This window comes from Dryobates pubescens, chromosome 26 (genome assembly GCF_014839835.1).
Source record: "Dryobates pubescens isolate bDryPub1 chromosome 26, bDryPub1.pri, whole genome shotgun sequence".
NCBI classification, from domain to species: Eukaryota; Metazoa; Chordata; class Aves; order Piciformes; family Picidae; genus Dryobates; species Dryobates pubescens.
Genome location: NC_071637.1, coordinates 6031830 through 6045860, shown reverse-complemented (window position 1 = coordinate 6045860; position 14031 = coordinate 6031830). Strand labels below are relative to the sequence as shown.

The following is a 14031-nucleotide window of genomic DNA, read 5'->3' as shown; positions in this document are numbered from 1 at the left end:
TGCAGGGGGACAAACAACCAGACACCAAACCTCCACACATGTAATACTGACTTTTATTGTCATTTAAAGCTAGGGTGGCCTTGTAAATGTAGAGTTTCACTACTGGACCCATAGGCAGTGGCTACACAGGTAGGTAGATGCGATGCCGCCAGGACAGAGATAGGTGCTGCTCGGTCACTTCAGTCCCCCCTTGCCCAGCGTGCCCTGGGAGCAAGTACAGCCATGGATGGCTGCAAAGGGGCTCCAGCAGCAGCACGGGCGTGGGATTGCCAGGAATAGAGGCACAGCAGTGATGGCAGAGGGCTGGTTGGAGGACTTTGGGTCTCTTCCTTGCGATTAGAGACAGTTTTGTCTCTCCCCTTGGCGGCTGGCAGGTTGTACGCGCCAATGCGCTTCATTAAGAGCTTGGTGGTGAAGGTTGGGGGTTTGGGGGGGGTGGGGGGGTGATTAGGGAGGTTTTTCCCAATTTTTTTTTTTATTTTTTTTTTTAGTTCTCTGCTGGAACACACTTCAGCAGAGAAACTGGAAAAGCTGCCTGAAAGTAGGCCATAGCAGTGCCGTTTCCATAGAAACCAGTTCACAGCGTGCCGTGAGATTCACCAGCACTGGAGGTGCTTTCGCCCGCCCAGATGGGCTACAGCCGGTTGTCCCCATTGACCCGGGTCCTCCGCAGTACCCTGCAAGGGGACACAGACAGGACACAGCTCAGGATGGCCTGGGATGCTGTAGTGGGGTCAAAGCTGCCCCAAGTTGCAAAGCAGGGGCTTAGCATCCTCCCCTCACCCAGGGAAAGCATCACGAACCGTGGCGTGGCAGCTCCTTGTCCCTACCCCACTCCCATAGACTCCAGAGCAAAGACTGCCCTGCAGCTTGGTGCAACTTTCACACTGAAATTCAGGGTTTCCATGCAGTAAACACGGCTGCAGCTCCCCTCTGGGTTAATGGCAGGCTGTGTTTAGCTGCCTTCATGGAGGAGACTAAATGCTGGCAGGGGGGAGCTGGATGGAACAGGTCTCATGCAGGGAAGAGCTCCAAGAGCCCTGGCCTACCTTCGCTCCCGGCTCTCAAAGTGATCAGCCAGCTGCTCCTGTGGCACACGGAAGTCCTCAAAGGGCTGCTGGTACCGAGACTCAAAGGACCCCTCTCTGCCTCTGCTTGCCAGCAGCTGGCTGGAAGCATCCCCTGCTCGGTCCCGTAGGGCTGAAGCACTGAAGAGGTTTATTTCACCATTCTCCTGCTTGCATCAAGAGAGAAAAAAATACAGTAGGAAAGGGCTTGAGATGTCTGAGTGTAGGTCTCACAAAGGACCTGGCTGCTGGCGAGCTGCCACACAGGGTGGCCAGAGGGCTTGGGGGTTGCAGTGTGTAGCTGGCTCCAGCATCATTTTAAACAAAACAAATAGCAGAAACATCTGCCTCTGAAGGATCCCTGCCCTCCACTCATGCCAATATGGACAGCCCTGAGCTAACCAGGCTCCATGATGCTCAGCTACAACTTCGCTGCAGCACAAACAGGGACTGAGAGTAAATCTGCCCCATTCAGCTTTGCCTGAAGGGATTTCCATGCAAGTTAACCAGAGCCCAGGCAGGACCCTGCCTGAACTGCCCCAGCTCACTGCAGGAGGCCAGCCCAGTGCTTCTTATCCCACTAGCCCTCTATGCATCCCTGCAGAGCAGTGCTGAAAACTCAACTGTCCTGCACACACTCAAGCCAGGTAAATGCTGAGCTTCTCTGCATTGACTGCTGCAGGGTGAGCAGAGCAGGGCAGTGGGCAGCAGCAGGCAGCACTCACTGCCTTTGCTCCTCAGCCCTGTGGCACGGTCACCTTCCCCTGCATGGCCTAGCCTCACCTTGCTAGGGAAAATGTCTATCTTGACAAGCAGTGAAGCCAGCTCCAGGTTCTCACTGTAGTTGTTCTTCAAGGGTACAGCTCGGAAACCTACAGCAGAGAGAGGCCTGGTGTCACTCACGGCACAGAACTCAAAGAGGTCGTCTCCAACTCCCCCAGCTTCTCCCACGTGGCTGTTGGCCATGAGGGATGTTAGAAAATGGCTTCTTCCTTTACCTGGTTGTGGATTTGACCTGGCATGGGGACAGGAGGAACTGAGCCAGCCTGGGGACTGACAGTGTCCTCCCATGAAACTCAGCAATTAGCAAACTGGTGAGGACCACCCTCTCCCCGCTTCCCCCAGCACTTTACCAGTCTTCAAGCCTTTCACCAGGAAGGTGGCCTGAGCCAGGAAGTTCTCGTCGCTGAACATGTCCTCCTCGTAGACCACGAAGCGGAGGAAGGCAAAGTCAGGGTTGCTGACCTGAAAGTGGAACTGCTTCGGGGTCCAGAGAGGGTTCAGGCCGTTGTCCGCTACCAAGAGAAACACTGTGGTCAGCGGGCAGCCCCTGCAGAGCCCACCATGGCTGGTGCTGAGCTCATGGACAGCCCCCATCCCAGGGCCGGGCTTTGCGGCAGTGCCCATGGCTCAAAGCATGGTCAGGAGTGGTGGTGCCGCCCTCTCCCTTGCCTTCCGTGCCCCACTCACCCACGATCTCTGTTTTCTGCTTGGCGTTGTCGTACTCGGCGCCAGACACCTCCACCTCCACAAAAGGGCAAACAATTCCCCTTCCATTTTTGGGGAGGTGCCGGGCCCCCAGGACCTGGGCAGAGAGCAGGAGAGGCTTGGTAAGAGATGAGAGCAAAGGCAAAAAGATGTGTTTGCATACCAAGACATTTTCTTTCCAACTAAAGCACCCTGGCTCAGATAACTGGAGAGAGAAGAGACCCTGACAGCCAGCCTGGCCCAGCCTGCCTCTTGGAGAGAAGCAGCTCCTACCCCTGGAAGCTGCTGTGCTGATCCTGCTCACCAGTTGGACTTAGAAGCCATCAAAAAAGCAAGCCAGCTGACCTGCCCCAGGTTTGTGTCTGCCACCTGCACAGCCAGACCTGGGACCACAGCATCCCTCTCCCATTCTGCCAAGCTGGAGCTGGGCTGCCAAAGCCCAATCACCTTCCCCTGCCTGGAGAGCTGGCCTAGACCCCCTCCTCCTTGTCAAAACCTCTCAGCCTTCCTGCCTTGGCTGGAGCACGAAAAGGAGCTGCTCTCCACTGCTGCTCTGCCTCCTGTTCCTAGCACAGCCTGTGCTCAGCACAAATGCAACCGGCTTCCTCGCAGGAGAACGCCAGCCCAGCTCCCTCTTGCCAGCGGCCATATGTCACTGCAGAGCGCTGGCGGCACGCTGCTCCTGCAGGGAAGGACGTGCTGCCAACACTGGATCATGTGCTTTGAGTCATGCTGGGCTCCAGACAGCTTCACCATCCGTGAAAGCTGGCTTTGGTGGGGACATGGGGCAGTTTTGCCAGAGGACAAAAGGCTCAGCCCGTCTCTTAAAGGAGACGGGGATAGGCTGTGGCACAGTGACTCCTGATAGCTGCTGGTTGCAGCTGCAGACCCCCCCCACCAGCAACAGCTTGGAAAACAGGGATTTTTTTAAGGAGATGGTGGATATGGGGTTCATGGGACATGATGGGGTTCTTCCCTGAGTAGGGCAGTGGCTCTCTGAGGTGGGGTCAGTCCAAATGTGAGGTGGTCTCCAAGGAGGTGCAGTCTGTGCATGTTGTCAGAAACCTGTGAGCAGGAGCAAAGCTGCCTTCTCCCCAAGGTCTGCTTGAGACAAGGGAATGTGCAGAGGACACTGCTGACCAACAGGTAAATAGCTTGGCTCTGAGCTGTCTAGGAATGCCTGTACAGGCTAGTGAGACAGCCACTAGTCCAAACCTGACAGCAGTCTGGTTTGGCATAGCTGTGCCCTTCCCCATTCCTGCAGGAGCCTTGTCTGGTGAGCTGTTCCACAGCCCTGCAGAGCCTTTGTTGTGTGACTCCCTGAGATGACACAGGAATGGTTCAGCCCCAGTCCCACCACCTGGGAATAAAAAGCTTCAGTGAGCATCTGCAGTCTGTCCTGTGGTACACCCCACTGGCAGCCCCCTGTCCTCTTATCATAGAGTCAGGAAACAGTTTGGGTTGGAAGAGACCTTTAAAGATCATCTGCTCCAGCTCTTCTATAGTCAGCAGGGACATCTGCATCTAGAACAGGTTGCTCAGAGCCCAGTCCAACCTGTCCTTGAACACTTCCAGGGATGGGGCCTCTACCACCTCTCCGGGCAGCCTGGGCCAGGCTCTCACCACACTCAGCATAAAAAAATGTCTTCCTTCTCTCATCTAAATCCCTCTTCTAGTTGGAAACAATCACCTCTTGTCCTGTCACAACAGGCCCTGCCATGAAGTTTGTCCCCATCTTCTTATTGGTCCCTTTAAGTACTGAAAAGCCACAAGAAGGTCCCTGTGGAGCCTTCTCTCCTCCAGGCTGAACAACCTCAACTCTCTCATCCTGTCCTCACAGCAGAGGGGCTCCTGCCCTAGCCTCATTACTGTGGCTCTCAATCACTAGCAGTGCAACACAGAAAAGGGCTAAATAGTCCATTCTGACTTTGAGCACCTTCCCAAGAGGGAGGGGAACATAGTAAGGTCAGTAGTGTGGAGTCCAGAGCAACTCAGTGACAAGGAGGGAACAAGGCACAGCTCCTGTGTTACCCAGTTTGAAACCACCCTGCACTCAGGCTGTCCTGGCCAAGCTCCAGGGACAGGGATGTCACCTCTGCAGCTCGTGGATGCCACCTGCCGGCACTGGGCTCTGGCCAGGAGGGGTCCCGGGAGGAGCATCCAGGACTGCTCCTGTTCCTCCTCTCCAGGCACCCAGGATGGCTTCCCTCAGCAGCACCCATGGGGCTCCCCCTTCAGTGAGGGCTCTCCAAGCTCTTAAGCACAGGCTGAGGGGTAAGGTGAGGAGTGGCTGCAGAGGTCAGGAACCCAGCAAAACCCATCCTGTCAGCTAAGCTTGGTGCAACCTCCTGGACCCGCTGCCAGGCTGGGATGAAGCACTGACCTCGATGGAGATGGAGAGTGGCTCCGGGCCCCGCAGCGTGCTCTTGTCGAAGGGGTCGAAGAGGTCGTCCCTCATGTTGGCTGGCTGCAGGACGTACCCACACTGCCCACTGGACATGAACAGGGCCTGGTTCATCTGCATGGGCTTGTCTGGAGAGCACAGGCAGGAGATGGAGAGAAGAGACCTTGTGCCCTTTCCGCAAGCCAGAGCACTGGAGGTTATTGGTGCCTCATGTGAAGACCTTTGCAAAGGGACCTGGCTCATCACTTGGCAATGACTCACTGCGATGCCATAACCTCACTGCAGCCTGTACATGTGCTTGGGCCATGGGAAGACTTTCTCAGGCATGATCTACCCAACTACCCAGGGCTCCAGGGCTCCAGGGGTCACCTCCCTCTAATTTCAGCTTTCTTTGTGCTGGCTCTAGCGTTTGCCAAGCCCTGTGAGATGCTTCAATTCCCAACAGGAATGAAAACTCCATCAGGAAAAAAGAGGCAGGTAGGTTTCTGGTGGGTTGGTGAGCTGAGCAGGCTCACAGCAGGGCTTGGCAAGGGCCAGGGAAAGGGGAAGGGGAAGGCTTGGCTGCATGGCAGAAGCAGGAGGGGAAGCTGGGGAGGGATGAGCAAAGCAGTGAGTTTGACTCGAGAACCCACAACTAGCCAGCGTCCCAGAGCTGGGGCTGCCCTGTCCCCTTTCGTACATCCCCTGCCCACTCTGCCACCAAGGACCATGGAGGAGCTCCCTACTTCCTTTGTTACATCTTGTTCTTGTGGCCCCACAGCCTCCTGCCTCAGCCCAGGTCAATCCAGCCCTCCAGAACACATCACCACTGTGGAAAGCACAGGCCTGGACATCAGGTTCTGCTCCCTGCAGAGCCCCTTCTAGACCCAGAGCCCCTCCCTAGAACCCCCTGTTCACCAGAATCAGGCTAGCAGGGGTGCAGGCAGGTGCAGGTACCCCAGGAGCCTGCCCCCCTTCCCTGCCTGCTGCCCTCACCTGGGGTCTGGAAGTTGAGTGCTACCAGCTGGCTGCCACAGATCCACATGGGCAGGGGGTCGTAGTTGGAGGAGTCCAGGCGCTGGCCCTTGGGGTAGATGCGGGAGAGCTGCAGGCGGTTGTACTGCAGGAACTTCTTGCCTTTGATCTTGTTGACATACTTCTCTGCCTTGGTCTCAGGGAAGGAGGACATGTCACGGTAACAGGCCCTCTCTGTGCCAATCTCTGGGAGGAGACAGTGCAATGTAAGCCTGGAGCACTCTCCCTTTCCAGACACTTCAACCATCCCAGGCCCCTTCCTAGTGGATTAGATAGTGTTGGATGATAGGTTGGACTCTGGACCTGGTTAATTCTATTCTAATGCCATCCTCTCCCACCATGGCTCAGCCACCATCATCAGGTTGTGCAGGCCCTGCTCTGCCCCAGCAGATGTTTGCTAGGTGCCCAGCGTGGATGTCTGAAAGCACTGAAACTGCTCTTGGTGATTGGACATGATGGTTCACAGCACCATTCCCTCAGCAGTTGCTCTGGATGGTGACAGGTCCCAGCAACAGAGGGATGGGGAAGGGAACTTCCACCCTCTGTAAGACATTTCTGCAGCTCCAATGGAATCCTCTTCCAGCTTGCTTTGGACACCTGCCATCTGCTGAGCTCTAGCCAAAGCAGCACCCTGGGGCACACCATGGGGTCTGCAGTGCCATGGTCCCTGCCTGCAGTGGCCACCAGACCAGCAGATGCTCACTCTCTTCATCGAAGGGCACAGGTCGGCAATAGACCACCAGCTCTGAAAGCTCCAGGGCAATCTTCTTCCTCCTCTCCATCATCTTCCCTTCAGAGAGCTGCCAAGAGAGGGAGAGATGTGTCAGGGTCAGGTAGAAAGCGGCAGCACTGGATAACCAGGTCACCAACTACAGTCAACAGCAGTGCTGGTCTGATGTGGCTGCTCCTGCCCATGCTATGGCAGTCATGAGCAGCTCTGCATGGGGGCACACTATAAAAGCACCCATGGGATAGGTAGGGCTCTTGGTGAGTCCCATCTGCCAACTGGAGCAGGACTGGCACACCAGGAGCAGGGCAGCCATGGCCTTGTAACTGAGCCTTGTCGCCTCACCCTCCTCCCAAGGCTACAACACCCTCCCTACGGACCAGTCCTCACAGCTGCTCAGCCTGAGCCTCTCAAGCCACTGCCCCTTGCTGTATTGCCAAAGACGGCTCTGGCTTTGTAACTGCTCTGCCCCACCACCACCCTCAGCCTCCTTGGTGACCCAGGCTTTGGCAAGGAGGCCTCTCCCCTGCCAAGAGCTGTGCAGGCTCACCCGGGCGTCCGCCGTCTGGGCTGCCTCCCGGATCTTCTTCACCCAGTCCACCAGGTCCTCGTGGGTGTCGGCTGCCACGTCGAGGGAGAGGCGCGAGGCGGAGGCCATGCTGATGGAGAAGACGAAGAGGCGATTGTTCTTGCCCTCGGGGCGGATGGCTGTGGGGAGACAGGGGCAGAGGGCAAGGTCACAAGCGGATGCTGAGCCAAGTCTCTCACACCACAGCGGGGACAGGCACTGAGGAACTCGTGTGGCTGCCCCGGGACTATTAAGCTAAGAGGAGGAGCTTCCACTTCTGGTCACCAGAGGTAACAGAGCTCAGGAAGTGATAGTTGAGGATGCAGAGTGTATCCTGAGGGGGCTGAGAAGCCTCATGGGGCCTTTGTGATGCCCTCTTCCTCCCATTCCTACATCTTCTTTACTCTGTGCCCTGAAGAGTCCAGGTGGCAACAACCATCTGGAGCACAATGTCCTATGGGCTTTGGGGAGCTGAGGGACAGCAGGTAGCTGCAGATGGGACCCACTTCAGCCAGCACCCAGGAGCAGCAGCAGAGCATGCCACTGCCTGACAAGCACACACTATATGCTGGTGTTCACTTGCAGAAGGCACCAAGGTGTCTAGAGACAGATGGAGACCAAAGCCCTGCAGCCCAGGAGATACACAAATGGCCATAACACCCTCCAGTTCTCCACCCTTCCATGGCACTCACCAATCTGGCAGGAGGGCACATCCAGGACACCTCCAAGCAGGTCCCCCAGGGGGCTGTTCTCATCCAGCTGCTGCTGGGAATGAAGCACAGGCAGGATGGTGCTGGGCACGGTGCTGGGCACTTCTCCCCTCCAGCCCTCCTTGGCCGGCTCGGGCACACACTCACCTCCCGCTCCGGCTCCAGGCTACTGGGACCAGTAATTTCCTCTACGTAGTTGGAAGGGAACCACAACTGCTTCTTGCCACCATAGTCTCCTCTCCACCTGGAAGAGAGGGAGGGGCAGCATCAGCACCCACCACAGGAACCCAGAGCATCCTGACTGGGGGCTATGGGTGACAGGCAGCTCCTCCTCCACGATCTGCTTTTAGGGTTCATGAGGCTTTGGGGCTGTGCAGCTAGTGGACAATCCCTGACCAGAGCCAGGCCTAGAGGAGACACAGCTCTGTCTGGATGGTGACACCAAGGATTGATGGTGTCCTCAAGAGAAAAAGGAAGCCCAGGACCAACTCACCAGCCTCCCTCCTGTTTCTCCACATTCTGGATGATGGCGTTTTTGGTGAAGGTGAGCTCGTCCTCCCGCTGTGCCTTGTAGTCAAACAGGGCTTTGACTGCACACTGCAATGAGGAGGGGTCCCATGAGGCCAGGCAGTGGATAGCCACACAGACAACAAACCCACAGCATCAAAGAAACATAGAACAGTTTGGGTTGGAAGGGACTGCATCTAGTCCTGCACTCAGCAGGGACAACTGCAACTAGGGCAGGTTGCTTGGAGCCCCACTTCCAGGGATGGGGCATCTACCTCTCTGGGCAACCTGGGCCAGTGCTTCACCACACTCAGCATAAAATAATTTCTTCCTTCTACCCAGTCTGAATCTCCCTCTTAATTTAAAAACATCACCCCTTGTCCTGTCACAACAGGCCCTGCTACAAAGTCTGTCCCCATCTTTCTTATCGGCCCCTTTAAGTACTGAAAGGCCTCCCTGGAGCCTTCTCCAGGCTGAACAACTCCAGCAGGGGGGTTCCCACCCTCTGATCATTTCTGTGGCCTCCTCTGGACTAGCTCAAAGAGGTCCATGTCTCTCCTGTGCTAAGCACTCCAGAGCTGGCCACAGCATTGCAGGAGGGCTCTCACCAGAGTGGAGTGGTAGAATCCCCTGCCTTGAGGAGAGGTCACCTCCCACTGTTTGCTGGGGCTGTGAGGCAATGTTGTGTGCAGGCAGCATCCAACCCTGCTGCCAGACCTTAGTGACCCTTGCAGAACAAATCAAGTCCCCCATTTCTGCCAGGCCAGAGGTCAAAGGTCAGGTATGGTTCTGCACAGGCATTTTCCTCTGGGCTGGAGCCATGGATGGGTTTAGTTTGGAGAGCTCAGAACAAGAGGGAGCCCAGCCTGGGAACCTTCGGGCTCAGCCTAGTGCATGTCCTCCTGCATGGTCTAAAACTGGGTGTGTAAAATAATACAGCTCTTGGAAAATGAAGAGATGCTTGCTACACCCTCAGGCTCTGCAGGTTGTTTCATGCCAAGTAGTGACAGTGTACCTTGAAGGTGGGCATGGGGTTGGCTTCCACGTAGAACCCAGGGTGGCGTCCCTCATAAAGGGCTCCATAGTCCGGCTCCTGTCAAAGCAAAGTGCCAGTGGTGACAACTGTGGCTGTGCAGAACCTTGGAGGAGGTAGGGAGGAAGAAGGGAAGGTAGGGAAGAAAGGAGATCAAAGATGACACTGCACACAGCAAACATGCCTAAGCTCACACTCCCTACTGACCTGCGTCAGAGGGGCAGCCACAAATCCCACCCCAACTAGTAGCTGTTTGCAGCAGGGCATGGAGCCCCAAGAGATGCGGCTGTGAAGCACAGAGATGGCTCACACAACACCACTTCAAGGCACCAGCTCAAGACACACCTGTCCATCATCCTTTAGCTTCTCTGTTCCAACAGCCACCCACACTCACCGCTGTCCCTATCTTCTCCAGCGTCTCCTCGTTGATGGGGTACCTCAGCTTCATCTTGCGGTACAGAGGGTGCTTCTCATAGTAGCTGATCAGGTCCACCAGGCTCTCGAACTCGGAGTTGCCAAGCAGCACAGTCTGGCCCTCCTGCTGCACTCGGCAGTGTTTGATCTTCCCTTCCGCCCTGATGGGTGGAAAGGCAGAAAGAAGCCCCTTAGCACCTGGCAAGAGAAGGTCTCAGCCAAAACAGAGACACCCAAGCAGAAAGGTGCTCCCAGGCTGGCTGCTGAGCACAGCCACCTCCCACAGAAGATGGGAGGAGAAGCAGAGTCCTAAAGGCTCTCAAAGGGCTGTGAGACTTATCCAGGACCATCCAGGAGCGAGAAGAGCTCTGGGAGGGCTCACATCACGCTGATGGCCCCTCTGCTGCTCGCTCAGGCGCTGCAGCTGCCAGCCCACCACCCCCCTTCCCAGAGACGCACCGGAAGGAGATGGCGTAGGAGCTGGGCTCACTCCTCTTGCGCACCAGGAAGGCTCCGTCGCGCGGCACCCGCATCAGCATGTGCTCAGCCTGGGCCCGCGTCAGGCTGGCATGGTACCACCTTGCAGGAAAGACACATCACTGTGCACAGCTCCACACATCCACCTCGTCCCACGCCTCTGCCCTGCCACTTGGCTTCCCCTCCAGCCCACAAAATGCTGCCTGAAGCCTCACAAGGAGGACAGAAAGCAGAGAACATTATATATGAAACGGTGCAACAGGGCTGTCTTCTCCTTCCTGGGGGACAGGTGGGAACAGAGCCATTTGGAGACAAGCAGCATGGGTGAAGGCATCCTAACCAAGCCTAGTACTTCCTGCTTTGCACTGAGCTTCCCAGACAACCAGCTCCATCAACCATGAAGCTGGCAAGCATGGCTGCTGTGACATAGAGCTCTGTGGGGAGCAGATGGGGACCAGGGAGCCACAGAAAGGAAGAATTCCATCAAGACCTGGGAGGTTTTCCCATGTGGTCCCAGCTGCCCAGTGGACACAACCCACTCTACTCAATCACACACTCACTCTTTGCTCTCATGGGCATTGGTCTGTGGCACCGGCTCTGTCAGCCTCATCTCAAATTCATTGCACCTCAGTGGCACCTCCTGGTAGTGGGTGATGAGGTCGTAGAGGCTGTCAAACACCAGGTTGTCCGTCAGGAAGAACTTGGGGCTGCCAGCATCCTGCCGGGAGTGGATGCGGCAGTGCTGCACCTTCCCATTGCGCCTGCGGAAGAGGGAGGGGGAAAACAGAGTTGACTGTGGAGATTCTGCCCCAGGCACTTCTCTAGTGGGGCCCCACAGGAGACTCCTCACACAAGGGTTCTAAGGCACTTGACCCTTCTGCACTGAGACAGTGCATTGACATAGAATCATAGAATTGTTTGGGTTGGAAGAAACCTTTAAGATCATTGAGTCCAACCCATCACTGCCAGGTCACCATTAAACCACGTCCCTCAGCACCACATCTACATGGCTTTTCAATCCCTCCAGGGACAGGGACTCCACCACTGCCCTGGGCTTGACAACCCTTTCAGGAAAGAAAACTTTCCCTGGCACAACTTGAGGCCATTTCTTCTTGTCCTATTGCTTGTTCCTTGGGAGAAGAGACCAAACTGCACCTAGCTCCAACCTCCTTTCAGACAGTTGTAGAGAGCCAGGTCTCCCACCAGCCTCCTTCCTCCAGGCTGAACAACCCCAGTTCCTTCAGCCACTTCTCACAAGACTTGTGCTCTAGACACTTCACCAGCTTGGTTGCCCTTCTATGGACACGGTCCAGCACCAGATGCTGTGGCACAGGAAAAGGGGAGAAACTTTCCAGCTGCTGTGTCCTGGAACCCTACCACTGAAGACAGTGTCAAGAGGAAGGCTGGCCCAGGAGCAACATGGAGCAGCAGGCTAACACCTGTGTCCCTCACCAGAAGGAGAGGGTGTAGTCTCCCACGAAGGTCTCGCTCTCCCTGACGAGGAAGGAGCCGTCAGGAGCCCCTGTCTCGATGCAGTACTCTGTCAGCAGCCGCTCTGCGATGTGCCGCCCGTCACGCCCCGCTCCCAGCTTGCCATGGAACCACTTCTCTGTGGAGTGCAGCTCGGTGCTGTTGCTCACCTGGCAGGGGGAAAACCCACCACCTCGTCTTACCAATGGCAGGCTTGTAGTGTCTGCTCTGCTCAGAGGTCTTCCAACCAGCACCAGGGAGTTCTTGAAGCAGCTCCCACCCTTCCAATCACAGGACATCCCTCTCAAGTCAGCTGCCAGTGGAGATGCACAGTACCTTGGCCACAACTCATTGTCATGCAAGGCAGCCCTCACCTCCTTTTGCTCTTCCTCATCCTCATTTCCTTGGTCACTGGTTGTCTCCCCAGAGTAATAGATCTTACTGCTGGTCAGGACAAAGTAATGTGGGTTCCACTCCTGCAAGGAGACAAACTCTGGGCTAGAAGATCTCCTGAGGAAGCACCAAACTGGCCCACCACTATATGTAGGATCCTCGCCTCCTGATCAGCACAAGCAGCGAGGGACAGCTGAGTTTGTGAAGGATAGTCACCAGCAACACTGATTTCAGTGGAGTCACAGAAGCTTCCAAGTCAACCCTCAGATCCTAAGCATGGATTTATCAGCAGTGAAAAACCAGCACATGACAGGTCTTGCATAGAAAGGGACTGGAGATCATGCTGCAAACACCTCAAGACATACTAGAAGGAGATGACCAAACGAAGAGCAATTCAACACAAGAGGAAAACACTCTGCATGGATTCAGCACGGGGGACTCTCAGAGGTGAGGGTATCAGAGGGGGTTGTGAAGCTTTACCACTGCACTTTCCTGTTTTCCTAAAACCTGCTTGGTTCACACATGACTGCAATGCAGCTGAAGAAGTGGGCTGTGCAGAAGGAAACGCAGACAGGACAATGGCTGCTTGGTGCTTCACAAGGCAGGGTGCCTGTTTTAATTTAGTTTGGTGTGCTATGTGTGTAGGCACTCGGTGGGAGGCAGGTCTAGAAATGCAGGCCACCACCAGAACTTCCTGCAGCAAGAGCTAGCAGGCTACAGAGATTACACAAGAGCAGCTGCAGTGCCTCGGCTCACAGCTCCCTCTAGCTTAGCCTTCTGCGTCTGACAAGGGCCAACAGGAGATGCCTGAGGAAGAGCATCCCAAAGAACCAGCATAACCCCCACCCCAGCCTTCAGACACTCCTGGGAAACAAGACAGACCAACAGCCCCTTGGATCATTTGCACCACAGCCCTTCCTTTCAGCACCACACATGCCTTACAGAGTTCCCATGTCACTGATGAAGCCCCCAGGATGATGGTGAGAGTGACATACGTGATTGATGGGGTCTTCCAAGTAGAGGATCCCATTCTTGATGGAGTTGCTGATGTCATTCTCTGAGTACATTACAGATGTGGGTAGCTCCTCGTAAGCACTGCCCTCTGCCAGCTTCTTGTGCTGTGGGAGGAGAGAGTGGTTCAAGCACCTTGAGGGGAGCAGGTGCCCAAAAAGCAGCAAAGATTTCCTGGTGAATGACCTCAAAACTCCAGGTCTGCTACACTGAATTCCTCTGCACTAAAAGGGCTAAGGTAAGATCCATGGCACAGAGATCAAAGTTCCACCCTTTCTTCCCAGAGGTGATTCCTGCATCAGAAATACAAATGTCCCCAAGATCCAAAGAAAGGCAGCAGCCAGCTGCTGATGAGCTCATTTCTCATCAGCTCTGAAGCAAGAGAGCTCTTCACCTCCATTTTGTTTTAAGCATCAGGTCTCCACTTCCACCCCAGCCACTGCCAAACCCTTCCAGAAGTAAACGAATGCCCTTGGTCCCACATCCTCACCCCTTTCAGCCCCCATTATCTCTCCACTTAAAGGACTTTGCTGGGGAAAGGAGTTCACCTTGATAAGAATCTTCCTCTTGAGCTGGTTTGGAGAGGGAAGGCCATCAGCAGAAATATCTACTGGTTTGGTCAAGAGCATGTCTCCAAAAACCTTCTTGAAATTCTGAGCCATGTTCCTCTGCTGAGCAATGCTGCAGTGGTCCTCAATGGACAGAATGACAGGGAAACTGGGAGAAGGGAAAGAGCTCTCAGAACATG

General features: G+C 55.4%; 1 protein-coding gene across 2 annotated transcripts in view; it reads right to left on the bottom strand.

Annotated features, from left to right (window-relative positions):
- Nucleotides 1-487: 487 nt before the first annotated feature.
- PLCG1 (phospholipase C gamma 1) overlaps nucleotides 488-14031 on the bottom strand; it is a 53090-nt gene continuing 39546 nt past the window's right edge. The window contains exons 13-32 of one of the 2 annotated variants that reach the window (XM_054173756.1): nucleotides 13832-14000; nucleotides 13268-13390; nucleotides 12254-12355; nucleotides 11862-12049; nucleotides 10970-11170; nucleotides 10392-10511; nucleotides 9913-10093; nucleotides 9501-9578; nucleotides 8472-8575; nucleotides 8126-8222; nucleotides 7961-8030; nucleotides 7251-7408; nucleotides 6677-6773; nucleotides 5935-6159; nucleotides 4939-5087; nucleotides 2538-2652; nucleotides 2201-2362; nucleotides 1851-1939; nucleotides 1050-1237; nucleotides 488-677 (exon numbers count right to left, since the gene is read on the bottom strand). In XM_054173756.1, the coding sequence (XP_054029731.1) occupies nucleotides 635-677; nucleotides 1050-1237; nucleotides 1851-1939; nucleotides 2201-2362; nucleotides 2538-2652; nucleotides 4939-5087; nucleotides 5935-6159; nucleotides 6677-6773; nucleotides 7251-7408; nucleotides 7961-8030; nucleotides 8126-8222; nucleotides 8472-8575; nucleotides 9501-9578; nucleotides 9913-10093; nucleotides 10392-10511; nucleotides 10970-11170; nucleotides 11862-12049; nucleotides 12254-12355; nucleotides 13268-13390; nucleotides 13832-14000 (2659 nt within the window). In that variant the 3' untranslated portion in view covers nucleotides 488-634. The remainder of the gene's footprint in view (nucleotides 678-1049; nucleotides 1238-1850; nucleotides 1940-2200; nucleotides 2363-2537; nucleotides 2653-4938; nucleotides 5088-5934; nucleotides 6160-6676; nucleotides 6774-7250; nucleotides 7409-7960; nucleotides 8031-8125; nucleotides 8223-8471; nucleotides 8576-9500; nucleotides 9579-9912; nucleotides 10094-10391; nucleotides 10512-10969; nucleotides 11171-11861; nucleotides 12050-12253; nucleotides 12356-13267; nucleotides 13391-13831; nucleotides 14001-14031) is intronic. The other variant, XM_054173757.1, reaches the window with a different exon arrangement.